Source organism: Penicillium macrosclerotiorum (genome assembly GCF_028827735.1).
Source record: "Penicillium macrosclerotiorum strain IBT 26536 chromosome Unknown utg000003l_segment0_segment0, whole genome shotgun sequence".
Taxonomy (NCBI): domain Eukaryota; kingdom Fungi; phylum Ascomycota; class Eurotiomycetes; order Eurotiales; family Aspergillaceae; genus Penicillium; species Penicillium macrosclerotiorum.
This window is the reverse complement of record NW_026643083.1, coordinates 1,636,805-1,662,505: the sequence shown is the minus strand read 5'-3', so window position 1 is coordinate 1,662,505 and position 25,701 is coordinate 1,636,805. Positions and strand designations below refer to the sequence as shown.

The window sequence follows — 25,701 nt, the reverse complement described above, 5'->3', positions numbered from 1 at the left end:
GGCACCGCCCTACACTCCGGTGAGGCTCGGTCAGCCGTCCCCTTGGTCCAGTCTCCACTTAAAGAGTCGAGGCTGGCTTCGAGTAGCATTTTTGGTGCAGTCATCGGCCGAAAATAATTGGATCATCCGAGTGCTTGAATTAGCTTTGCATTATCGATGCCCACTCGAGAACAGGAATTGTTAGCAGACATGACAGTACTTTTACGCAGCACCGCTTGGGTGATGGCGGAAAGGAATCAAAAAATGGACCGCATGATAATTAGGATGCCTGGATGTATTGAATGCAGCAAAACTTATGAGATTACTCTCCAATGAAGGATTATAAAATAGTTCAGCGGGACGCGACAATACTCATGCTCTATACAGTAGCATACACATAAGTTGTCTCCGCTCGGGGGTTAAGTGTGCCACTTCTCAGTGAGAGAAATTCTCGGCTATTGTATGTGCCCCGTAAGCAGAGCATCTCCATCTACGGGAGCATTTCTTCCAGTGCGTCAAATGCAATTGTACAGCATATACGGACGACACATAGGATTCCGTGTTCTGGAATCAGAGCTACATCGTGAGGGGTAATTCCAAGCGGTTTGGAGTGGGCTGTGTTTTCCACTGTTGCGGATCCAGAAAACCGGAGAACCGCAACCGAGGGCTCGAATGTGGAGTTCGCGTCGACGGAGACAGTGACTCGTTGATTATGGCGCTGCCACCCCCGCATATTCGGTAAGGCAAATTAATTTTCATATCCTGTCGAGCAAGAGTTATAACAGTGGTTGGTCTCGCAGGTGTAACCAGAGGGTGTGAACAGAATTTACTGCATATTCGGTGCCGAGTACAGACGGTGGCCAAAAAAACCCTCAATGCCTTGAGACCTCGGCTCACGCCGCAAATTGGGGGGCTTCCCGTGGCATGGAATTCTCCGCCACCCATAAGAATGTTACAAGGATGCGACAGGGATCATTAATTTCTTGCATGGCAGAGTGTCGGTGGCCCTCATCGCGAACCAAAGAGAATCCGACTCATACTCCGTATTTCATGCGGGATGCTTTGACATTCCGTCCCTGAAGCGAAGCCAGGGGTCTGGCTGCCTGGTTTTCACAAGCTTCAACCTCCCACAGCGAATTGTATCAGATCAGTCGCGCTCCGGGTGGATCAAGTTGTTGAACTATGGGGCTTTGGATCTGCCTCTCGTCGCCCATCGGTCGCTTCAGCCCCCGCAAGTCCTCGGCCTTATTACTCCTTTTGAACTCGCGTCCATCGAAAGTGGATTTTTCTAATGCGGCCCAATGCTCGCCGCCCTCGGGCTTAGGGAAGAAACCATGGTGCGCGCGATGGAGTCGTCTGATCGACTGCCCTGACTCGTCGGACTCCAGCAGCCGTAAAGTCTCGTAAGGTTTAAAACACGAATCAATAGCCAGGACCTGGATGTCCCGGAATTTAATCTAATTCCCACGGTTCAGCTCGGTCGTCTGTTCGTCTTTACCGTATGCTCTAAATTATTGTAGTACATAGACCCTGACGAGCAACATCTAGACCATCCCCGGTTGCATCTGCATAATAATATATCTGTTCCCCGGATCCCTGGCGGGGTGGCCACATTAGAGGGCTTCTTTTCTCTTCTTTCTCGCCCTCTCCCTTAAAATACATCCCGACTTGAATTGACGATTCGGACTACAATCCCACAACATCAACATATATCACGTTCTCCGTTAATGAGGGATATGGCGCCATCTCTTTTCTGTGCTTGCTCATAAGTGAATCAATCGGAAGAGAGCCATTGACACCCGACTTCTTTTCGTCTATACAGATCGCATCTCCCGAAGACATCATCCCTCTCGGTCGCCATGCAGCTTCCCCCGCTCGCTGTTATGGCATCCTGGCCGACGCCAAACTATACCGATCCTACCACTCGCGGTCATGGAGTCCTCATCGTGAATATCATCTGCATAGGCTTGGCATTCTTGGTGGTCATGCTCCGTCTATATACCCGTCTTCGAATTACGTGCAGCGCCGGCATTGACGACATTCTCATCGTCATTGGCCTCGTGTTCGCCATTGCAATGGTGGTGATAACTTCGGTTGCTACTGAGAACTGGGGCTGGAATCGACATATCTGGGATGTTCCGACGGCCTGGCTCTCAATCGTCCAGAAGATGAATCTCGTGTTTCAGATTATGTTCTCATGGTCTTCCTCCATTACCAAGATTTCCCTATTATGGTTCTGCCGCCGACTTCTTGGGGCTGGAAAGGGCAACTTCGTGGTATTTAATTGGGCATTTATCGGCTCTATGATCTTCGTCGGGCTCTCTTGCCTGCTGTTTACATTTATCAGTATCTTCCAGTGCTCGTACGTATATTTTGTGATGAGACGGATGAAACCGTGCTAACATTGAACACAGGCCAGTCAAGGCATACTGGGATGTGGAACCAACATACCCGAATAAATGTATGGACAACGGAGCCATTGTCTTCTCTGCGAGCGTGATCAATATCTTCACCGACTTCATGGTGACTGCACTGCCTATGCCACTTATTTGGAGCCTCAAGCTTCCTGCCCGACAGCGCCTTGCCGTCATTTCGATCTTTGCCCTGGGAATTGTTGTCAACGTGGCTGGTTCCGTCCGAACCGTGTATGTTTGGAAGAGTATGGTAGTTGGGTACGACACGACATGGGTGGGATGGCCAGTACTTATCGCCGCTTCGGTGGAAATCAACCTCGGATTGGTAAGTTTTTTTCAACCTGTATCGGGGTCATAGTTATACGAGGGCTAATAAGTAAATCCATAGATTTGCTCTTCAGCCCCAGCCCTCCGCCCCTTGATCGCAACCTTCCTTCCCCGTCTCCTCAACTCCACCCAAAACATCAGTTACAACAAACGCAGCCACGGGCAGAAGCTCTGGTCCTCCACCGGTCGATCACGCACCTCCCACATGCCCGCCAATGATGCCCGCCACGGTGGCTACGAAAGCGACCGCTTTGAGATCATGCGCACCGTGGAAATGGAGAGTTGGACCGAATCGCGACTCGCACACCATGATGAAATTAATCCGGCCTATGGTGTTTCAACAAATACTCGCGCCATCTCGCCTGAAAGCATTGAAATGAAGCAGGGTGGCACGGTCTTCTCGTCCGCTGCGAGTGGAAAATCATCGAGCTCCCTACGACGAGAAGATCCGCACTTCCCAGGCCGCTACTAATTATGCGGTCGTTGCATTCGCCTGCTGCCTTCATTCTCTTTTTCTCTATGTAAATATTAAACTTGATATCCCTCATGATTTTCGACTATACTTGATTTGGATAGTAGGAGCAGAGCGGCTCTTTGTATATTTGTTTTCCTTGATGCCATGATCGCACTTCCGGGTTCATAGGTTTTAAATACCTTTACCAGCGTCTATGTTCTAATTGAAGTTTGGCTCTTTATACAATATGTCTGTCTTTCTATGTCCTGATATACGTCTCTGTCATATAGATATATATGTATATGTCCACGTTGCAATCTGATGCGCGTGGCTTGAATTTGCAGCAAATCGCTGGATAGGCAATTCAGCATCGAGGAATGATACAGCTCCGTGGTGATGTACGCCTGCATCGTCGTATCTCCAGCTCCGACAGCTGGCAGAGGTGGGCTATGCTAGAGATTAATTCAGTCATATAGCGCTCTATGACAGACACTACTTGTATATAGACTTTATTTCAGTGCGCAGGATCGCCAACCGGATATTCAAGCTTGGAAAGTAACGAAATCCTATTATTAGACCTAAGGCAAATAGCATTAAAAAGAAAAGTGTTCCTGGGTAGGGTGAGACGTTTGATTCGGCAGGGTGTTGAAGTAGAAACGACGCCAGTGGAGGAAGAATTACTGTGAAGTTCAAAAAAAATGGAAGGGCTTTTTGCGAATGAGAGACAGAAAAAATAAAAGCAAAAAAAAGGAAACGTGGTTCCAGAGGGGGTCGAACCCTCGACTTTGGCGTTATTAGCACCACACTCTAACCAACTGAGTTATGGAACCTTGTTGAAATAAGTCGACTGTTTTTGACATCATAACCTTGTTGTGAGGGTCTCTTATCAAAAATTTTCTGCAGAAAGTTTTTTTTCTCACCGCCTCATCAAAATCCTACCCCCACAAAAAGAGAAATAAAATTGCAGTCAACGTACGATTTATAGAGGCAACAAATCATTTACAGGGCAAAAATATGGACTCGCGGGGAATCGAACCCCGGACCACCCCCATGCTAAGGGGGTATTATACCACTAAACCACAAGCCCAATTGCTTGAAAGACCGTGGCTCTGGATGCTATTAGAGTGGAACCGCACATTGTCGAGGGAAGACACACCGTGCCGAGCCCCACCGAGTAAGTTTGGGTAGGCTAGGTGGGCTTCGCTTTGGGAATGTGTCTCCGACGGAAACGATTGCCGGGAGACTGTGTGCTCTCTGAGTAAGAGAAAAGGAACATTTCGACTATGGAGTAAGAAGACTCTTCAGGCAGCCAGATTGAGTTGTTGGTGGGTCGGTAGATAGTAAGTAGGGCTCAAAGTCAAGACGGACGTGAGCGTAGAAATTGCAGCACCTACTATGAATCGCTCAACTTTACTTAATTGCATGCGGCACTTGTTTTGAATATCGTACATACAAGGGAGGTATTGAGGTGTTGTCTCTTTAATCTTGACTCTGTAGGTATATTCATACGAAAGGGATGAACAGTTGTCAAGGTTGTGGTTGTTGAGTGATATATATATTTAGTACACAACTTTAAAAAGTCTTCGTCGGATGTTAGGTCTAGTGGAACCAAGAAAATAAAAGCCATGAGTACCAGAGTAATGTACCCTACTTACGAATAAAAAGTACAATAGTAACACCAACCCCGAAAATTTCCCATGAGCCTTCTTCTACCCCTTAGAAATCAAACAAGGACTGGATCACTGTCCATCAGTCCTAACCCTGACTTCAAAATCAACACCCCGATAAGCAAACCCCAGCCGCCGATAAGCGACCGATCACGATAAGCGGGCCGATGTCTGCATGACGTGTGGATTCTTCCACGTTCCCGTATTGGGAAGGACAATGATTGACCCGATTAACGGTGAGCTGTTACCACATCGAATCTCTGCTGGTCCTCTTCTCTGCTCACCTGACCCCATTGCAGACCATTGAAGCCATTGAAGGCGCCGACAACCCCGAAAACCCACTCTGCGTAGACTTTCTTAATTCGTCCAGTTCGGCGTTTCACCAACTTTAGCGGTATCTGATTGGCCGACGCCGCCGAACGCCAATCGTATCGACGCGGGGGAAGGAAAGCTCTCTGAGCTCCGCGGTGACCTGCCGATAACGAACAGTTGCACCGCTGATATAAATCGGATGCCCCGCGTTACCCATTGCTCGTGCTCTTCTTTCTTCCTACTCACACCTCAGCTACAGTCCCCAGGAACCTCAATTCCTTTGCCAATCGCCCGGGACCGTGCAAGAGAATAGCCCACCAGCTATTCCTCCCCGCCTCTACTGTTACCCTGGTCAATTGTCTCCCAACTCGGCCAAGCTTTCTCCAAAAAAAAAGCTAAAGAATCTCACAATGGCCTCCGTCCTCCGTTGCAGTCCCAAGCTGCGTATGGCGGCTCGTATGCCCGCCGCTCGTGCGCTTTCCACCACTGCGCGTCTTAACGCAGCCGAGAAGCCTTACTTCCCTAACGAGCCCACCGCCCCTTCGCTCTCGACCGCTATCCCCGGCCCCAAGAACAAGGCCGCCGCGGCCGAGCTCGATGAGGTCTTCGATGTGCGCAGCTTGAACATGCTCACTGACTACTCCGAGTCTGTCGGTAACTAGTATGGCAATCCCGCCCTTTCCCCATCCCCAGCTTAAAGGATACTCGGAATGATAACTAACGAGACCCTAAATAGTATCGCCGATCTCGATGGCAACAAGCTTCTCGATGTGTAAGTCGTGCAATGGAATTGCGTTGCTTTCATTGAAACCGTAGAGACTAATATCAACTCAATAGCTATGCCCAGATTGCCTCCATCCCAGTGGGCTATAACAACCCCCACCTCCAGCAGGTGGCTCAGTCCCCCGAGATGATCCGCGCCTTGATCAACCGTCCGGCTCTGGGTAACTTCCCCTCCGCTGACTGGTCGCACATCCTGAAGAGCGGTATCCTCCGGGCTGCTCCCAAGGGCCTGAACCAGGTCTTCACTGCCATGGCCGGCTCTGATGCCAACGAGACCGCCTACAAGGCTGCCTTCATGTACTACCGTCAGCTCCAGCGTGGTGGCCCGGAGGTTGAGTTCACTGAGGAGGAGCTGCAGTCCACCATGAACAACCAGGGTCCTGGCTCCCCTCAGCTGTCTATCCTCTCATTCAAGTCTGCCTTCCACGGCCGTCTTTTCGGCTCCCTGTCCACCACTCGCTCCAAGCCCATTCACAAGCTGGACATCCCTGCCTTCGACTGGCCCCAGGCTACTTTCCCCCAGCTGAAGTATCCTCTTGAGGACCATGTCCAGGAGAACGCCGCCGAGGAGAAGCGCTGCCTGGAGGAGGTTGAGCGCCTCATCAAGGAGTTCCACAACCCCGTCACCGCCGTGATGGTCGAGCCCATCCAGTCCGAGGGTGGTGACAACCACGCTTCACCCGCCTTCTTCCAGGGTCTCCGTGAAATCACCAAGCGTAATAACGTGCTCTTCATCGTCGACGAGGTTCAGACCGGTGTCGGTGCTACCGGCAAGTTCTGGGCCCACGACCACTGGAACCTCCAGACTCCCCCGACATGGTTACCTTCTCCAAGAAGGCCCAGACTGCCGGTTACTACTTCGGCAACCCGGCCCTACGCCCCAACAAGCCTTACCGCCAGTTCAATACCTGGATGGGTGACCCCGCCCGCGCCCTGATCTTCCGTGGCATCATTGATGAGGTTGAGCGTCTCGGCCTTGTCGAGAACACTCGCATCACCGGTGACTACCTGTACGCCGGCCTCGAGCGCCTTGCCCAGAAGTATCCCGAGCATTTCCAGAACCTGCGTGGCAAGGGCCAGGGTACATTCATCGCCTGGGATACCCCCAAGCGGGACGAGTTCCTCGCCAAGGCCAAGTCCGTCGGCGTCAACATCGGTGGCAGCGGCGCCCAGGCCGTTCGCCTGCGCCCCATGCTGGTCTTCCAGAAGCACCACGGTATGTACTCCAAAGAACCTCCTTGAAAACTCTCCTTGAGTTGAATTAGTATGCTGATTTTTTTGCTTCCAGCCGATATCCTTCTCGAGAGCATCGAGAAGATTCTCAAGCTCCTTTAATTCCCAGGCCTTTGATACCCGCCAATTGCCCGCGGGTTTTCCCATTTCCAACTTGAGTTTAATGAGCGGATTTTCTGATTTGACAGTATTTGCCTGCTACCTTTCCAGGCTCTTTCTGATATATTCTTTTTGTTTTCCCTTTGCTACGAATCACGCCACCAAAAATTGGGCCCCTGTACATCCATAGAAGTCTTCAATGCCAGTCAATTTAAAATGACAAATAAGTTTCAAAACAATTTATCCATGTAGATATCATTGATTGTGTGTTTCTGAATTTAGTAGCTGAAGAACATGAGTTGTCTTCAATCTTCAATCTTCTCTGCTCTATTTGAAGGGTCATCCGAAATGCTTGAAAAATTAAAAGACAGAAAGAAAGAAAGAAATAGAGCGCAATGCTTCCGACCAATAACTCCTGAAAGACTAGCAAAGTTTCATCATAAGATCGCATCCAGCCTGCCCACCTGACAGACAGCAATCTTTTGTGAGGGTATCCGAAAACAAGGCTGCTATTGACAGGGACGGTGTACGTCGCGGAGGCTGGATAAGAATTCAAGGGCTAATAGGCCAACTATTCCTCGTCACCGGTGCTTCCGTCTCGTCTAAAGAACAAAAAGTATTAGCCGCGTCTTTCAACGCGCCGGGCAAAAGAGTCCACTTTTGCTTTCAAGGTAAATGGGCACGTACGGAACATATTTGACACCGGAATCCTCCAAGCTGCTGATGATATAATCCGGAAGCTATAAATGGACAATTAGCTTAGAATATTTTCGCCTCGTTGTCGAAGAAACCGCTTACCGTCCCGGTCACCTTCGTTGCGTATGTGCCCGCCACGTAGTTGTCCAACCGCTGCCAGCGTGCCACCCAGCTGGCCGCGGGGTCACGGACGGAGATCAAGCCCTCAAACACCTGTGAAGTGCATTCCTGGATTGACTCATTGTTTCCACGGAGTTGGAGAATGTTCTCACAGTTGGGACAGCCGTCGCGCATGAATTTCTGTCGCAAGCCAGAGTCAGCACTAAGTATCGGGCTGCCAATTGCCTCAGGTTTTGGGGAACTCACGCTATGCTGCTGAACAACAGAGCAGACCATGCAAGCGCGGAGCATGCGCTGCTGGTTAGGAGCAACGTAGAAAGACATGTGTGGACGAGGTGGTTCCGCGAAGCTGGTGTAGTCTGAGAGAGGCGGAGGAGAGTCCGGGGATTGCGGCGGTCGAGGGTTCTGGAATCGTGCCAAGGCCCGTTGTGATCGGAAAAAAAGAACCTCCATCGGCCAGGAACCAAACTCGTCACGTTTCGCCCTTGGGTCTTTGCTTCTGCTCCCTTCTCTTCCTTTCCCTTTGCGCTCTCCTTCACCCGAAGCATTGGGTCTCTCACTCTCCTCTCTTCCAGTTGGGTTTTTTCTATTTTCAAAACCCGCTTTTCGCGCCCTTTCAAATCCCCGTCCCCTAACGCCGCTGTCTCGTGCCCCTCTACCAACGTCTCCGCGCGATGGCTTCGGACCAAGAGGCGGCCAACGCCCTCAAGCTACAAGGCAACAAGGCCTTTGCTCAGCACGACTGGCCCACTGCCATCGATTTCTACAACCAGGCGATCGAGAAATATGATAAGGAGCCGTCGTTCTTCTGCAACAGGGCTCAGGTACGTCGGTCTCTTCGTTAGGGCCCTGCCCGCCGGACTAGATTGCGGACTCAAAGTTGGATCTTTTTCAGCTAATATTGCGTTTCATGGTACCATTTGGTAGGCACAAATCAAACTTGAGGCTTTCGGATACGCCGTCGCAGATGCCACCAAAGCGCTAGAATTGGACCCGAACTATGTCAAGGTGAGTGGCCGCCACAAAAACACCTAGAAAAAGAACGAGTAGGAGGGAAAGCCTGTATTGGAAATATCAATTTGGAGTGAAGGATGCATGTTAACGCTGCATTTTGTTCCAGGCCTACTGGCGACGTGCCCTGGCCAATACCGCTATCCTCAGTTATAAGGCCGCCCTGAAGGACTTCAAGGCCGTGGTGAAACGCGAACCAGGCAATCAAAACGCCAAGCTGAAGCAGGCAGAATGCGAGAAGCTTGTGCGCCGCATAGAATTCGAGAAAGCGATTGAGGTCTCTGACCCGCCATCTGCGTTTGAAGACCTGGATATTGCCTCTATGAAAGTGGAAGATAACTATGACGGCGTGCGTCTCGGCGAGGAGATGACACAGGAGTTTATCGACGATATGATTGAACGATTCAAGAATGGCAAGAACATCCACCGCAAGTATGTGTTCCAGATCATCAAAGCTGTGAAGGATCTTGTCTATAACGAGCCCACTATGGTGGAAATTGGTGTGGATGCGGGTAAAAAATTGACGGTTTGTGGCGATACTCACGGTATTTCAACCCTCGAGACTTATTGATTCTTGCTGGAAAACCAAAGCTAATAGAACAGGCCAATTCTTTGATCTGCTGGAAATCTTCCGTCGGAATGGCAGCCCGTCCGATACCCACGCCTACCTGTTCAATGGCGACTTTGTCGACCGTGGCTCATGGTCTTGTGAAATTGCTTTGCTTCTCTACGCATATAAGTGGCTTCGACCCAACGGCTTGTTCCTCAACCGTGGTAACCACGAGACCGATGATATGAACAAGGTTTATGGTTTCGAGGGCGAGTGCAAGGCCAAGTATAACGAGCGCGTGTTTAAGGTCTTCTCTGAGTCCTTCTCAGCCTTGCCGCTGGCAACTCTGATTGGCGAGAAGTATCTTGTTCTCCACGGTGGTCTCTTCTCCGATGACAAGACAACATTGGATGACATTCGGAAACTCAACCGCCACAACCAGCGGCAACCCGGCCAGCAGGGATTGATGATGGAGATGCTTTGGACTGACCCGCAACCTCAGCCCGGCCGTGGGCCCAGCAAGCGTGGTGTTGGTCTGCAGTTTGGCCCCGATGTCACTAAGCGCTTCTGTGAGAACAATGGTCTCGACGCCATCATCCGTTCGCACGAAGTGCGCATGGAGGGCTACGAGGTTGAGCACGATGGTCGGTGTATCACGGTCTTCTCGGCCCCTAGGTACTGTGATTCGACCGAGAACAAGGGCGCATATATCAACATCGGACCAGAACTCAAGCTCGACTATGAGGTGTTTGAGGCTGTGCCGCATCCTGACATCAAGCCAATGGTAAGCTAATCTTTTTGCATCAACTTGAGTTGAAGTTATTCATGCTAATTGTTTACCAGGCCTATGCTCAGAACTCGATTTTGTCGACGATGTGATGAACCAACCAACCCAGTTGATTTGCAAGCGTGGGCGTTGTCTTTTAAAAGAGTTTAGAGGAGATCTATTGAGGAGATCTATTGTTGTATTTATGAGCATTTAATCCCCACTTGGCTTCTGTAGTTCGCTCAGGCGGCTCGCTACTCCAAAGTCCGATGGCTTTTATATACGCGCTATGGTCCAATGAAGTATTACGAACATGCTTTTTCCGACTGCAGAAGAAAGAAGAAGAAGAAGCAGAATATAGGAAGGTGTCATGCAGATCCCTCAAAAAGAATCCAGTAATCCAATCACAAAGAAAAGCGAGGCCAGCTGCGTCCACTTCTCTACACTGTTGGTATGTAGTTCCTCCGAGGCTCACCGCTTTTGTGCCCCGCGATTCCCCTCCAGGAGCTTCGGCTTCCCCAACTTTTAGTCGAACTCCACCAGACAAGATGGAATTCGATCCAAAGACTCGTAAGTCTTCTACCTAAATTGCAAGACTCGAAGAAACTAAGCCGGAGAAGCTCAATATCTTACGTCGGATCCGTCGAGCTTCGCCTCGACCTCGGCCAAAGAGCGATGGCCCGTTATCATAGTGAGCTTTGCGTCTGTCTGCCGTGGGGAGGTTCGGATTGCTGATCTGAAGAAAGACCGGTGCCATTGATGATCTCCACCGGTCTGTGGGAGCTGTGACAGATGAGGAGAAGTCAAAGGAGGGCAAGAGCATCATCGAGAAGCTTGCGGCGATGAAGTATGAGCTGCAGCATGACCGGAAATTAACGTGAGTTGCTATCGGAAAGGAATCTTTCAGTCGATACTAAGATATTAATCATGGAAATCTCAATTTTAGTCCCCTCGATGATGATGGTCATCCCGATATCGCCTCATACAACCAGGAGCTCGAGCAGCGCGGAAACCCTAGTTGGCATAGCGCAGCCTGGCTCTACGCCGAATGTTACCTCTGTATGCACACCACCTCGCATTCTTCTCGCAATCACAATAATAGATCAGCGCTGAACCGACGGATGAATACTAGACCGCCGCCTTGAAACCTTCTTCGCGCTTTCCAAGCACTGGAAGGGGTACGACGTATTCGCCCGCCAGAAGCTATCCACTTTCAAATCCTCTCGCCCTGCTGTTCTCGAGCTTGCTGCACGGTATCGTGAACTAGCACTTGAGGCCGAGTCTGGAAAAGCAATGCATGACAAATCTGCCAAGGAAATCGAAGAAGCTGAGCGGCTACTCTTTTCGGAGATGTGTGAGATCTGTCTGTGGGGCAATGCCACTGACCTGTCACTCCTTACCTCCCTCACCTATGAGGATATCCAGAAATTGCAGGGCTCAGAAGCCTGCAAGGCATCGGAGAAGAATATCCTTGTCAATGATCTCGATGCAGCATTCGAGACAATGCAGAAGGCCCGCTCCGAGAAGAAAGACGGCGAGCGCCGCGTCGATATCGTGCTCGATAATTCCGGCTTCGAGCTGTTCGTCGACCTGATCTTGGCCGGTTATCTCCTGTCCACCGGCCTAGCAACCAGTGTCATTCTGCACCCGAAGCGTCTCCCTTGGTTCGTGTCTGATGTCACGCCGAAGGACTTCTCGGATCTACTCAGCTCAATGTTCGACCCGCAAGCCTTCTACACCGCACCCGATGACTCGGGCAAGGTCCATCCCGCGCTTTCGGATAAGGAGGAAGCCGATGTGAAGTTTCTGTTCGAGCAGTGGAGCCAGTTCCATCAAGACGGAAAGCTGATCATTCGTCCGCATGCTTTCTGGACTACCCAAGGCTGCTACTGGCGCATGCCCAACGAGGCGCCGGAGCTGTTCGAAGATCTGAAGGAGAGTGAACTCGTCTTGTTCAAGGGTGACTTGAACTATCGGAAATTGACCAACGACGTGAGCATTTCCATATATCCCTTCTACCATGATTCCCTGGGTAAATACATCGATTACTAACCACTTGAACAGGCTATGTGGGACCCGACCACGCCCTTCACAACAGCCATCGGCCCAATGGGCCCAAAGTCCGGCATTCGTGTCATGGCCTTCCGCACCTGCAAGGCAGATGTAGTTGTTGGACTTCCTGCCGGCGAAGACGAGAAGCTGCGGGCCTTGCCCAACGGCGGCGGTCCCGACGCTCGCAAGTGGGCATGGGGTGGAAAGTGGGCTGTCGTGTCGTTCTCTGACGGCAAGGCCTAGGCGGCGGTGGAACAAAATGGAAGGTTTGAAGGGGATGTTGACGTTGGGGATGTAATGGCATGACCGTCTCCTTATGATATTTTGCGCCAGTATCTGATGCTGGATCATTCATAGATGGATCGAGAAGAATCCAATATATGACGAGAAGCAAGTACGCATGCCGCTTTGTTAGACGAATAGAAACTGGTCTTATAGTACAAAATTCTCGATTCGTCCATAAATTAAGTAAATCAAGACGTTTGTGGATGCATTGAAACGAAGAAATTGTATTTCCTCAGAGCTCGTTCCTTATGTGACTGGAGTCTCTGTACTATGGATGATTCCTTCACTTAAAAGGAAAAAAAGACCTCCAAGCCGCAGAATCAAAATTAAAGACAGCCTGCTGTCATTCGCTGCCAAACTAGGAAAAGGTTAAATTTGTTTCATGCAACGTGTGATCAATCTCTGTCTGCACCCAAGGAAGCTATTGTTCGACGATTCTCCTTGCCCAGCGCTTTCATTTTCTGGCTATTTTGCCTCTGGAGAATTCGCGACTGGGCCGCGGCAAGCCGCTCTGGAGACAGAAGCTCGCGATTCGGAAATTCTTTATTCACATCTGGAAGTGCGGTCCGCCGAGTAGTTCGCTCCCCACCAGCAATGGTGTAGCCAGCGTATACACCCGGTCGCGAGCTCGGACGCGCAGATATTGAGTCAAGAGTAGATTTGATGTGCGCTCGGGGACGGTGGGTGCCATGGCTGTATCCTTCAACAGTGCCACGGTCACGTCGATAGAGGGACCGGTATGTACGATTTTCGCCCGTGTTCAAGTACTTTGTAGTGTTACGCCCGAGTGATTTTAGGGCAGAGAGTTCTGGAGGCGAAGAAGGCGGCACAGGGTCCAGATTAAAGCGATGACTGCCATGCTGTGGCAGTATCTCATTCAGATAATGAGTGACCTCATCGTCGTCAGCCGGAATATCCCGCGAAGCCCGTTTCAGCTCTAATGTGGTGGCCGAGCCATGCAGGGCTGGCCGCAGTTCGCGAGATTTGGAGCGAGGACTTGGACTTGGCGGTGTCTCAATTTCCTCAGTGACTTCTTCGTCTATCTCGGGATGGTCCTGTGCGGCAAAGTCGTGCACCTGCACGCCTGTATACTCCTTGCGGGGACTGAGAGAATTTCGTTGTTGGGGTCGGAGAGTAGGAACGCTACATTCTGCAGCGGAGACCCTCGTTTTCAGGAGCTCAATTTGACTCTGCATGCGTCGACGCTCTTCATTGAAATTATTTCGCACCGTCTCTTCTGAGTCTCGGTGTTCTTGTGTTAGCTTCTTAAGGCGCTCACGGTACTCCTGGACACGTGCTTCAAGCTTGGCCTCTCTTTGCTTGAGTCTCGTTTCCTTCTCTTTGCGCCGGCCTTCATATCGGGACATTTCTTGCTTCACTCTTGCCAGAGTCTGTTTGAGCGTGTGGTTTTCCTTCTCGAGCTCCTGCGCCTTCTTTTCAGAGCTTTGGGCAAGGCTCTCGAGCTTGCCGAGGTCTAGGTGCTGGTGCTTCATTTCCTCAATCTTTGCATTAGCTCGTTTAAGTTCTTCCTGAGTTTGACGCAGCTCTTCCGAAGAATTGGTGGATTTTTCATCGAATTGTCGTTCTTTGGTGATGTCGTTGGACTTTCCTCCTTCGATAACGCCTGGATCTTCATTAAGGAGGTTGCGAAGGGATGTAACTTCTTGCTTATATTGCAGAGCCATCGTAGTCTGCTTTGCCAGGTCTTGGATTAATTGCTCCTTATTTGCTTTTGATCCTTCACCGGCAATTGTAGAGGCCAGTCGTGTCACCTGTCGCTCCATTTCAACGACCTTCTCTTCCTCCTCCTTGAGCTTATCCGCGAGTCGTAGAGCCTCTGAGTCCTTCTTGCGAGCGTATGACTTGGCGATGGACCGGTAATGGATGAGTTTCTTGATCTCACGGTTGGTGCGGACGCGATAATTGTCGAACTCTGTTTTCCAGTACTTGCCCGACTCCGAACGCGGTTCCTCCAGGTTGGTGGTGATGTCCTCCATACTTGTTTCCTCTTTCAGCTGAAGGCGCTTGGTAGGGGACTTCGAGTCAGAGGTTTCCGAGTTGCTCTTGGCCGACTCAGCATTCTTTGACGCGTTATCACGCGCATCCATTAGAGTCTGTGTAAGTTTGCTTCGTGGCTTGCCATCAGCCGAGCCCGACATCCACTGGGCGCTGAGGCTGCCCGAAGGATTCGGGGGCGTCTTCACGGCCCTGCTGGACTGGCTATCGCGTTTTCCCTCGTTGTCAACTACGCCTTCTCCAAAGGACACGGTCTTGCGCCGATTTGAGATTGTGCCGGGAGTGACGAGGATGCTCTTAGTCGGGGAGCCTGAGGGGTTGATGGTCAAATCCAACTCCAATTTCGCGTCTTCCTTCGAATCGATCGGGATAGGGTTCACAGTGTCGCTTCTACTGCGTTGGTGGCCGGGCTTCGGTTGCGATGCGGCCATTGATGTAGGCCCTGTTTCATGTTCCTCCTCTGCACCAGGCGTGCCAAAGAGTGCGCTTTTGAAGGCGTGAATCGCAAAGACGGGAGCTGGTGTTTCGGGGGCCTCCAGCACCTTGGATGTGTCTGAGCCAAAAGGTTCAATAAGCATATGAGATCAAAATATAATTTAGTCCCACAAACCTGCGGCGTCGGCCTCGTTCCCCTTTATCCAGTCCAACATCGTTGGTTTTCGTGATGCTTGATGGGTGGAGGGTTTGTTTATTGACGCGCGGGAGCTAAAAGATGAGGTGAGCGCTTATCGATAACGAGGGCCTGCTCGGACCCCGAACACGGCTTTGGATTTGATATACTTAGCAAATGCTGCCTGACTAAAGAGATGATAAGAGAGAGATCTTCGCCTGGGCGAAGTGGACGAGGGAATCAGAATGAAGACTGCGAAGGCCGTATAAATCTGGGGCAATTGCAGGTCTCTTAGCCACCCATCCCTGTCTCCCTACGAACGCCCACCAGCGCAAGCTCCACAGCCTACTTGCTTATTTCCTGCTGCAATAATGAACCGGTTCTACCTCAACTACCAGCTAGAATACCTTTTTGAGAATCCCGTGCCATTCGCATGATCGAAATTGGCCTCGCGGCTCCCTTCGTAGGCTGTGGCATCAACTCAATTTTGCGTCCCGACAGCGCATTGGCGATCTTCCAGTTTACCCGCTCCACCGCAAGATCGACTACTAATCAATAGTCTAATGGCGGTGTATGGCGTTCGGAACATTTCCATAGGACTCGCTATTCATGTGGCTTTGGATTGGACACCTCTCGATCCTAGGCTGGATGCTGCTGATTGCTGCCAGCGCTATTGTGTTCGAACATGGGGCGATTTGTTGGACGCATGGGCACCCGCAGTGGGCGCACCGTTGGCAGTATGCCCCTGCAATCACCTTGACTGGGAGCTTGATCCTTGGCGTTCTTGATCAAGCATGTGCATCTTCACAGAGGGCGAGACAAGAAATTGATTTGAAGGTCCTGGAGTGGACCATGTCTTGGACTGGAAGATCATGGCAGAATACTTGAACTGTTCAACATGGAGTGAGATGGATTTTTTCATTCTCATTTATTATCTATCCGAACTCAAGGATTAATCTTTACAATGATTACCAGTTAGTGTTAGAAAATAGAATACTCATTCATTTTGTTTTCGTGATAGGCTTCTTCTACTCAGTATTTCTCCTACTCAATGAACCAATACCAAAGAGCATGAATATGGTCTGACCTTTAAACTGATATTTTCAAACGGTTCCCCTATATGTCTTTTAATATATGTAGATATGGAAGACTCTATTAGGGATCTGGCGAGGAAATTGATCGGTGAGAGTGGAGTTGTGTTGATTGAGTGATCCCAGGGGGATATGAAGATAGCTGCTGGTATGGGTACATGCGCTCATACTCTATAGCTAACCGGCTAAGCCTTTTCTGTCGTTGACTTCCACCATGAATCTATATTGCCTCTTGAGTCCATAAATTTTGCTGGAACAGAAAATATGCCCCCTCTGGAACAAACACAACATAGGCCCCGACTTTTTCAATCTATGAAGCCCAACTTTTACCGATGAGATTTTGAAGCGTTTAACAAATATTATGAGAGGCTAGATACCTTTCACGCAATAAATTTGTCAGGAAACATAGAAAAGACTGAAAATGCTCTAGATGAAGTTGATCTCAAGTCAAGTGTTTGGAAGTTGTGCACTAACATCCCTGCTAGTGGGAGCTTAGGACGATGACCGATACCACTCAGTGATTGTAAAATCATTAAATAGAGATGACCACTTGCCTCACCTCATCACTCAGAGCTGCAAGTGGAAAGGCTGTCATTTCCAGCTTCGATTTCACAGTCCTCATGCTCTAGGTGTAAAAATAGATGCTCTCTTGGACCCACCAGACCTGTGAGGTAAAGCCCTGTGAGGTAAAGCATGTTAAAGTATACTATCATAAAAGATGACAGTTGGGAGTTCATAATTCGGATTTTTTGAAAGAGACAGAAACTTTCCAACCACCCCCCCCCAATCAACAAAAAGGAGTGAGGGTTTTTAATCATATAATAAGAGAAAAGCGATGGAAAATTGGAGACCAAGAAGAGAATATGGCATTCGATGGCCATTAAAATATATTTTAGCTATGTGCCAGGGATGAGAGTAGAATGCAGTAATTTGCGTGGGGTAAAGGCTACGGGATATTTTGTTCACCAGCTTGGCTATCTTGTCTCTGCCAGTTGTATTTAATGACTCGCTCAGTTAGGCAGAGAGTATTTTCAATGTCCATAAAAGGCCTAGGAAGAACATTGATTTTCCAGTTGGAGTGATAAATTCTCATTGAAAGCAAGGAATTTTAAAATGATTAATGGCATATTGTTGGTTGTTTTTTTGTCTTGTTTCGTATGAACCAACCGCATGCAATTATGTTTGTAGTTGCTCAGTTATTTATTGACACGCAAATAGGCCCACTACATAGAGACTAGAGCGATCCCAATTCGCTCGAAATACTCAAAATAGAACTGTTACAAATCTGTGGCTCCACGGGCTGCAGTAATGCCAATTGAATTTGGTTGGTGCCACCGACACTTTAGGGGACAACACAGCAGGCCCAATATCCACTCTTGGGCAGGGAGACTGTATACCTGATTGTATTCTGTTCCCTACCGAACAATAGAATTGTCTTAAAAGGCACGTACAAAGATATTGGACGTAATTGGAATTTATATAGAGCGTGTCAAATGCCTGTTGTTCAATTATACCTGCGCGAACGTGCCAACGGGACATCATCCCATACTAAGCAGCTCCACTCGCTATCGATAACCGATAACAAGAGGGCCCGCCAACGAGGCCTTGGTATCTGACCGCCTGTTGTGCACGAAAAAAGAACCGCGATCTCTCCCTCTTCTTCTCTCTATTTTGACTATTAAACCCGCACTCTATGTTGTACACCCAATCCCGGATGTAGGGCGACTTCGCGCCACGCCCCGCGATGTCTCCCAAACAGAGGAAGAAAGTCTCCCGTGAGAAAAAGCAAACATCTTCCGACTCGTCTTCCTTAACATCCCCCGTGATAGCGACAACCAATTACCGCGAGATTCACCTCAACGAGGTGGAAGCCCTGCGCTCTATATATGGCGAGGATTATCAAGATATCGAAACTCGCCGTTCTGCTTGGCAGGTGGGTGTCCTGCAGTCTTTGTCTTGTGCTCGGCCCTCAACCCAACTGACCTGATTTGTGACACCATAGCAATCCTCCAACGTGACCTTCAAGCTCAATCTGCGAGCCTCTTCGAATCTTAATGTGCATCTGGTGTTACAAGTAGAGCTGCCTGCCACGTATCCCAAAACCATACCCAACCTTTCCCTGGAGAACCTTAACGACCTCCGCGATGGAGCTCGCTCGCGGATTCAACAAATTATTCGCGAAAAGCCCAAAACTTTGCTTGGGAGTGAGATGATATATGAGCTGGCTGTCTCAATCCAAGATGTCTTGGAGGATGTAGCCCAAGCGCGGGAACAGGACAAGGATCTTCCCAGTCTGGAAGAGGAACGCATGGAGCAGGAAGCAGCAGCGATACACCGTGCAGCGCTTGAAAAGCAAGAGGAAATTCGGAAGCAGGAGGCCGCAAATGAAGAAGAGGAACGAGCTCTTCAGCTCATGCTTCAAGATAAGATACGGCAACGGACAAAAGCTCGAATTCTCAGACGCAAAAGTCGTACTGGTGGGATTGACTCACACGATCTGGAGGATCTCGCTGAAAATACCCCGGGAGCGATATCCTTTGATCCCCCGATAGCCGTCAATGATACCAATGAGCAGCCACTTGTGTTTTGTGCCATCCATGGAAAGACATTAGTGCGGTGCAAGCCAGGGAAAAAGACCTTCACAGTGAGACCAGTTGTCTCTGAAGGGCGCTGCAATGTTCCATTACTAGTTCTCAAGGAGATCAGCTTGAACGAGAAAGGTTCCGATACTCTAGCATTTCGGGAGCAAATGCGGACCAGCGAAGATCGACTAGAGGGCTTGAAACGACTTCGACATCCTAATCTAATCGACTTTGTGGGGTTTAAGATCATTCGCCCAGTCAGCCATTACGATTCGCCTGAAAACACTTGGACAATTCTCGCCCTATCGGAATTTGCGAACAAAGGCTCCTTGTCAGAGCTCCTCGACCTCGTGGGTACCGTTGCGGTTGAAATGTTTCGGGGCTGGATGATTCAACTTCTTGAAGCCCTGGAATTCTACCACCGGAGTGGCTTCGTCCATGGGAATATCCACTGTGGTCGGATCATGCTCTGCAGGAGTCTCTCTGGAGGAACTATCGTCAAGCTACAATCTAGTGTGGAGGAAGCTCTCCCAGACTCACCAGAAGTAAAACGTTCATTAACTACATCCAAGTCTCCGCTATGGTTACCCCCAGAGCTGACACAAGAGGGTGCATCGCCGACCATGAAGACCGACGTTTGGGATCTTGGCATCGTTCTTCTCCAGATGGCATTTGGAAAGGATGTTCTCCTTCGATACACTTCGGCCAACCAACTGATGGTGTCCATGGGTCTTTCCCCTCCCCTACAGGACTTGCTTCACGAGTTTTTCCGACCAGATCCTAGAAAACGCCCGACAGCCTTTCAACTTCAGCCTTCGGAGTTTTTCCGGGTCGATGCGCCATTGACCATGCGGGACAGATCTTCAAATTCAATATCATTGCAAAGACGTCCGCGTCTTGATTCATTCGGGGCCATGCCAGCGCTTTCGCGATATCACCAGGACTTTGACGAGGCTGGCCAATTGGGTCGAGGTGGGTTTGGACAAGTAGTCAAAGCCAGAAATAAACTCGATGGCCGCTTCTATGCCATCAAGAAGCTTTCTCAAAGTTCAGCTGCTGCATTGAAAGACACACTTTCTGAGATAATGCTTCTTTCTCGACTGAATCATCCATATGTCGTGCGATATTATACCGCCTGGCTAGAAGAAGATTTCAATTCCATCGAAGAAGAAGCTATGTCATCCACTGAAGGTGACCCTTTTGCAAGTCAGGATCACCGTGGATTTAGCACTGGTGGTCTTGATTTCATCAGCTCTAGCGGCTATCCGAAAATTGAATTTGCTGCCTCAGACAGCGATGAAGAAAATGAGGGATCTTTTTCAGTCCAGGGGCCCGGTGACACTCCTGAAACATACGGAGCGAACACGGATGAGGATTCTAAGTTTAGCCGGGCACGATCTGGCTCGTATGGCCGGCCTGTTTTGACTACGCTCTACATTCAGATGGAGTACTGTGAGAAACACGTAGGTTGCAAAAATTCCCGCCTTTGTGATTTTGTGCTAATTAGACCTGAAGACACTACGCGACTTGATCAAAAATGGCTTGTATGATGATATTGATCGATCCTGGCGTCTATTTCGACAGATTCTCGATGGGTTGAGTCATATCCATAGCCACGGCATCATTCACCGAGACCTGAAGCCTGATAACATTTTCATCGATGTTGCTAATAACCCTCGCATTGGTGATTTCGGCCTTGCTACCAGTGGTCAATTCACGACTGCTGTACGCTCTCCTGCAGCTGCAGACTTCGAAGGAAATTTTACACGAAGCCTTGGCACAACATACTATGTTGCTCCGGAGATGAAGTCGGGTTTCTCAGGACATTATAATGAGAAAGTTGACGTAAGTAATCAAAGTGTGGCTTGTGCTCGTAATTCGATATTAACGAGCGCTAGATGTATTCGCTGGGGGTCATTTTCTTCGAAATGTGCCACCCATTACCAACAGGAATGGAGCGAGACCAAACCCTGCGGGCGATCCGGGAAAAGAATCATACTCTACCAGCTACCTTTCAACAATCCGAAAAGGCTGTACAGGGTCAGATCATCGAGTCTTTGTTAAGTCACACGCCGAGCGAGCGGCCAACTGCTTCCGAACTTCTCTCCAGCGGGAAAATTCCTCTTCAAGTTGAGGAGGAGACTTTTCGAAGAGCTATTGTTCACCTGCTTTCTGACCCAAACTCCCCCGATTACAAGAAGGTTCTTTCGGCGATCTTTTCCCAGTCGCCCAAGAAATTCGAGGATATTGCCTGGGATATGGATTCCCATGCTGTACCAGCGGCAAATGAACTGCTTGTTCAAGGTCTTGTTAAGAAGAAGTTGACGTCCATATTCCGCAGACACGGCGCAGTGGAATCGACTAGACAGATGCTATTCCCAAGATCTCAGCATTATTCTGCAGGAGCAGTACGCCTGTTGGATGCATCGGGAAATCTTCTCCAGATGCCATTTGACTTAACAGTACCGAATGCTCGAGCAATTCCAAGACAGGATTCCTCACTGGAAAAGACATTTGCATTTGGTACAGTATACAGAGAATCAACCCATGGCAGTGAACCTCGCACTCATCGGGAAGTGGATTTCGATATTGTTTCTTACAACACCCTGGATTTGGCTCTGAAAGAAGCCGAGGTGATTAAAGTTCTCGACGAAATTATTGAAGAGTTCCCACCTCTTCGGTCTGCTCAAATGTGTTTCTTAGTCAACCATTCGGACTTACTTCAACTCATTATGGAATTCTGTCGCATCACACCTTCCCAAATTCCATTGGTCAAGGACGTCATTAGCAAGCTGAATGTTGGCAAATGGACCATGCAGAAAATCAGAAGTGAACTTCGGTCCCCATCAATAGGTGTTGCTTCGACATCATTAGATGACCTTGCCCGCTTCGATTTCCGAGGTATGCAACGCTCTCTTATTGTTGGTCAAGATTAAGCTAACATCCGGACTAATAGACACCCCAAAGGAAACTCTACGAAGATTGCAAACGATCATGGAGGGGTCGGAATATGCCGAGCGGATCCCTCCGATATTTGCTCGACTGAACATGCTGATGACATACCTGCAGAGTTTCGGCGTGAAGCGCAAAGTTTACATCAACCCATTGAGCAGTTTGCATGACAAATTCTACAGAGGCAGCATCCTCTTCCAGTGTGTTTTTGACAGCAAGCGACGGGACGTTTTCGCGGCAGGAGGTCGGTATGACCGATTGATTCAGGAATTTGCACCTAAAGTTCTCTCAAATCGACCTCAAGCCCATGCGGTTGGATTCAACCTTAGTTCCGACCGACTTGGTTCTTCAATGACCGAATTCCTGAATTCCAAGACCCTATTCAAAGACTCCGAGACTGGTACCGAGCTGTACTGGACAACTCGCAGGGTAAGTGATGCTTCATTGAATCCCACTTTCCCAATCCTATCTTTTACTAATCATACCAGTGTGACGTCCTTGTTGCAAGTTTTGACGCGACTGTTCTCCGCACGACTGGTGTAAAGATCATCGAAGATCTATGGGCAAACGGCATCAGTGCCGAGCTCGCCGTAGATGCCTCATCTCTCGAGGAATTGATGGCCAGATACAAGGAACACAATCACCGGTGGATTGTAATAGCAAAACAAGACAGCAAGGATCGTGGCTTTAAAGTGCGAAATTTGGTCCGAAAAGAAGAATTCGACATACGTAGCACTGAATTGGTCCCGTGGCTTCGATTCGAGGTACAAGCTCGCCACCACCGTGAAGGTACTTTTGATTCACGACAGGTTCGCCAACCAGGACAGCAAGATCCCTTGCTGTCTAACGAGAAGGCAAACGATGTACGCATTCTTGTTCCACAGCACCGCAGCAAGAAGACCAATCGTAGAAACGTTGTCGAGTCAGGTATGCAGTCATCTCTATGTTGAATCTTTGATAAAATATCTCTAATAGTCGCAAATTCTAGCTCTTTTCCGTTCCCGCGAAGTCGTCGAAAATGCACGCAATGGCCCCATCGCTGCTATCGATACCCGTGACGATGTACTTGACGCCATTCGAGATACGCGTCTTTCCGATCCTGACAGTTGGCGCACTGTTATTCAGAATGCACCATTGACAGAACGCAAATACCTGAGTCAGGTATATGAGCTTCTCACCGATCTAGCATCGGAGAATCGCATGAGCGATGGTACGGAAGCCTGCAGCAATGCTTTTATCTATAACTACCGTACTGGGTCCTGCGTTTATTATGATCTTGGGCCCAATGACCGATGAATTAACGATTACCGAGACAAAATTTTTACGGTACAAAGGGTTGTTGCTTGTTCTTTTTATTTTTGCATCTGCTTTTCGCTTTGCTTTTCTCTTGTTTGTCTGCATGGGTGGAGCTCAATTTATCTGCATTTTCGCATCAGCAGTAGGGAGGGTGGTGGGGTGGTTCTTTTCCTGTTTCAAACAAGTCTTATGTCACTCGTCTCCTCTCATGTTTTTTTTAGCCAAGTATTCGGGATGATACCCGTGACGAATACATTTATGAATGATACCAACATACATTGGAATATTCAGTATGGTTTTGCTGAAGCACAAATTGGTTTGACGCAACAAAGGCTGCAAGTGTTCATCTTTTTTTGAATGCAATCAGGTATCGCTGGTATTATACATGGAATATTTGAGAACGTCTCTAGTAGTTACTAATCACTCAATCACTGTCATCATCACTCCCGTAAGCCACAAGTGGACCTCCAGAGCTTTGGGGTGCCGCTTGCGTGGTCACATTACCACCTGCCAGTCCTCGCAGCGCTGCCACGGTAGAACTTGAAAAGATACCGCTCTCGGGTGCCGGCTCGGGCTCTGGCATAGCGGATGATCCTGCTTCAAGCATGAGCGGCTCCTCGGGCGCTTGGAGTTGAGCTGTAGGCGCGGCACTTTCCAGCTGGCGCGTGCGAGCGTGCCATACATCATCCGGGACATCATATCCATCTAGGCCAAAGCTGCCTTCGATCTTCTTCCTCTTCTTAGCTTCGGGGTCACGGCCCTCAATCTCTGCCACAAAGGCAGCAGGTAGAGCCCGTCGTACTGCTTCTGCAGCCTGCTCTTCTATTTTCCGCGCCTCACGTTTTTGTGCGAGCGGATTCGGATCCACTGTCGCCCAGCGTACATTCAAAATCTCCTAGATATGTAAATTAGACGATTGATCTTAAAGCTAAATTCATAATTGAAATATGTACCTCGTGGTCTAGACTTTGGCATGACATCGCCTCCTGAAGATTGTATTAGTTTCATGATTTCGAGGAGCGGATTATATGAACCATTCATACCTTTGCAAATTGGGCATTAGCCTCGTTTGTATAGGTAACTGGATCATCTCTGTTAGAATATAGCACTATCGGAGAAGGAACGGAGGGCACGAACTGAATGCGACGCCCTTGGCTGTGAGGACACGAATCCGATCTATAGATCCAAACTCTGCGAAATGACGAGCGGCAACTTCCTATTTATCTATGTCAGAGTGAAGAACGAAAATAAAGGGAAAGGCAGTTTGCGAAGGAAAGATAACGTACTTCGATATCGTCGGATACTGTGATTCTGCCGCAATACAGGGTACGGTTTTGCCTGATACCGGTCAGATCCAAATCCCTTGCGAAAAGCGTCATTTTCTCTGGATAGTAGCCTCATACCTTGAAAATGATCCAATTCCGGACATATCATCCTTGTAATCCTGGTGTTTTTGCCTTCCAAAGCAATCCTCGGTCGAAGGAAAGAGATCATAAACGGTGGGTAATGTGTGGCGGTACTCGCACTCCGATCCTTTCCAGCAAGAACCTCTGGCGAAGTGCAAACAGAAATAAGAGCCCGGGACTTTATCCGCGCGTGTCCATCCTGAGTCGTTTGCGATGTTCACCCTGTATGGCGCGTGGGCGTTGAGACCGTATTGCTGATCGCGCTCTCCTCCACTCCATTTGGCATACCAGATGTTAAATATATCACCCGTCTAGCGAAACCGATTAGATACAAATGATATTAGGAGTCAGGGAAGGGTTTGTGGTGGTGGTAGGAGAGAGCTTACCTGCGGTGGGGGCTGGGTTTTCACAGTTGAGGGATCGACTTGGACGCGGGCAGGACGCTTCTTGCGGCGAATGATCTTCTTCGTTTTCTTAGCTTGGACTTCGAGCTGTTGCTCTGGTTGAGCAGGCTGAGTGTCGCTCATGATTGTGTGATGATAATCAGAAGAACGAAACAGCTGCTTGCAAAAGTGAGGTTTAGCCTATCATGTGAGCTGACCGCCTGCCATGTCTGTAACACGCCAGTCCCAATTGGGGAATTTAGACTCCAGTCCCCGCAAAAAGACAGGTTAGTTTGTGGACTTATAATGATAAGATGAGATATATTGAAGTCAAGTGCTAGAGGAAATGAGATCTCAATAAATGTAGCGCATAATGCAGAAGGGAAAGAAAAAGTTTACCGCAAGGGGAAGAGGCCAGTGGGGGTTTCACCCAAGATACCGTCTCATCTTACCCGCGCATAGTCAGTTACACAGATCCTATAACCAAACATATTTCGGGAAACTAGAGTAAAGAGTTGTGAAAAGATAAGGTTCGGGCAGTGATTGAATAGTAAGAAGTTTTTGCATCTACGTCGCTGTGTCTGCTTATCTACTTCGCTGAAGAGCCCGAGACAGGC

At 49.1% G+C, this 25,701-nt stretch overlaps 8 protein-coding genes across 8 annotated transcripts; 5 read left to right on the top strand and 3 right to left on the bottom strand.

Moving 5' to 3' along the window:
- Positions 1-1,838: 1,838 nt before the first annotated feature.
- On the top strand, positions 1,839-3,192 carry N7462_003495 (uncharacterized protein; the record flags this gene model as incomplete). The annotated part of the gene is made up of 3 exons (XM_057075221.1): positions 1,839-2,341; positions 2,394-2,718; positions 2,782-3,192. 3 exons carry the CDS (start codon positions 1,839-1,841, stop codon positions 3,190-3,192), a joined length of 1,239 nt encoding a protein of 412 aa, XP_056934726.1.
- Positions 3,193-5,563: 2,371 nt separating this feature from the next.
- gatA (4-aminobutyrate transaminase gatA) lies at positions 5,564-7,271 on the top strand (the record flags this gene model as incomplete). Its single annotated transcript, XM_057075220.1, has 5 exons — positions 5,564-5,814; positions 5,890-5,925; positions 5,991-6,697; positions 6,742-7,152; positions 7,225-7,271. 5 exons carry the CDS (start codon positions 5,564-5,566, stop codon positions 7,269-7,271), a joined length of 1,452 nt encoding a protein of 483 aa, XP_056934725.1.
- A 629-nt stretch (positions 7,272-7,900) lies between these two features.
- On the bottom strand, positions 7,901-8,408 carry spt4 (transcription elongation factor SPT4; the record flags this gene model as incomplete). Its single annotated transcript, XM_057075219.1, has 2 exons — positions 7,901-8,008; positions 8,067-8,408. The coding sequence occupies 2 exons, from the start codon at positions 8,406-8,408 to the stop codon at positions 7,901-7,903; spliced, it is 450 nt and encodes a 149-aa protein (XP_056934724.1).
- A 350-nt stretch (positions 8,409-8,758) lies between these two features.
- Positions 8,759-10,524, top strand: ppt1 (protein serine/threonine phosphatase PPT1; the record flags this gene model as incomplete). The annotated part of the gene is made up of 5 exons (XM_057075218.1): positions 8,759-8,908; positions 9,012-9,092; positions 9,205-9,640; positions 9,699-10,429; positions 10,489-10,524. 5 exons carry the CDS (start codon positions 8,759-8,761, stop codon positions 10,522-10,524), a joined length of 1,434 nt encoding a protein of 477 aa, XP_056934723.1.
- A 435-nt stretch (positions 10,525-10,959) lies between these two features.
- N7462_003491 (damage-control phosphatase ARMT1 family protein) lies at positions 10,960-12,706 on the top strand (the record flags this gene model as incomplete). Its single annotated transcript, XM_057075217.1, has 6 exons — positions 10,960-10,981; positions 11,032-11,102; positions 11,158-11,288; positions 11,358-11,470; positions 11,544-12,403; positions 12,476-12,706. The coding sequence occupies 6 exons, from the start codon at positions 10,960-10,962 to the stop codon at positions 12,704-12,706; spliced, it is 1,428 nt and encodes a 475-aa protein (XP_056934722.1).
- A 437-nt stretch (positions 12,707-13,143) lies between these two features.
- Positions 13,144-15,342, bottom strand: N7462_003490 (uncharacterized protein; the record flags this gene model as incomplete). The annotated part of the gene is made up of 1 exon (XM_057075216.1): positions 13,144-15,342. The coding sequence occupies one exon, from the start codon at positions 15,340-15,342 to the stop codon at positions 13,144-13,146; it is 2,199 nt and encodes a 732-aa protein (XP_056934721.1).
- A 2,867-nt stretch (positions 15,343-18,209) lies between these two features.
- cpcC (putative protein kinase (Gcn2)) lies at positions 18,210-23,295 on the top strand (the record flags this gene model as incomplete). The annotated part of the gene is made up of 7 exons (XM_057075215.1): positions 18,210-18,398; positions 18,468-20,510; positions 20,563-20,892; positions 20,946-21,948; positions 22,004-22,428; positions 22,488-22,926; positions 22,988-23,295. 7 exons carry the CDS (start codon positions 18,210-18,212, stop codon positions 23,293-23,295), a joined length of 4,737 nt encoding a protein of 1,578 aa, XP_056934720.1.
- Positions 23,296-23,719: 424 nt separating this feature from the next.
- On the bottom strand, positions 23,720-25,228 carry cwc2 (active spliceosome conformation promoter CWC2; the record flags this gene model as incomplete). Its single annotated transcript, XM_057075214.1, has 7 exons — positions 23,720-24,190; positions 24,249-24,281; positions 24,339-24,376; positions 24,433-24,511; positions 24,582-24,633; positions 24,699-25,012; positions 25,088-25,228. 7 exons carry the CDS (start codon positions 25,226-25,228, stop codon positions 23,720-23,722), a joined length of 1,128 nt encoding a protein of 375 aa, XP_056934719.1.
- Positions 25,229-25,701: the final 473 nt, after the last annotated feature.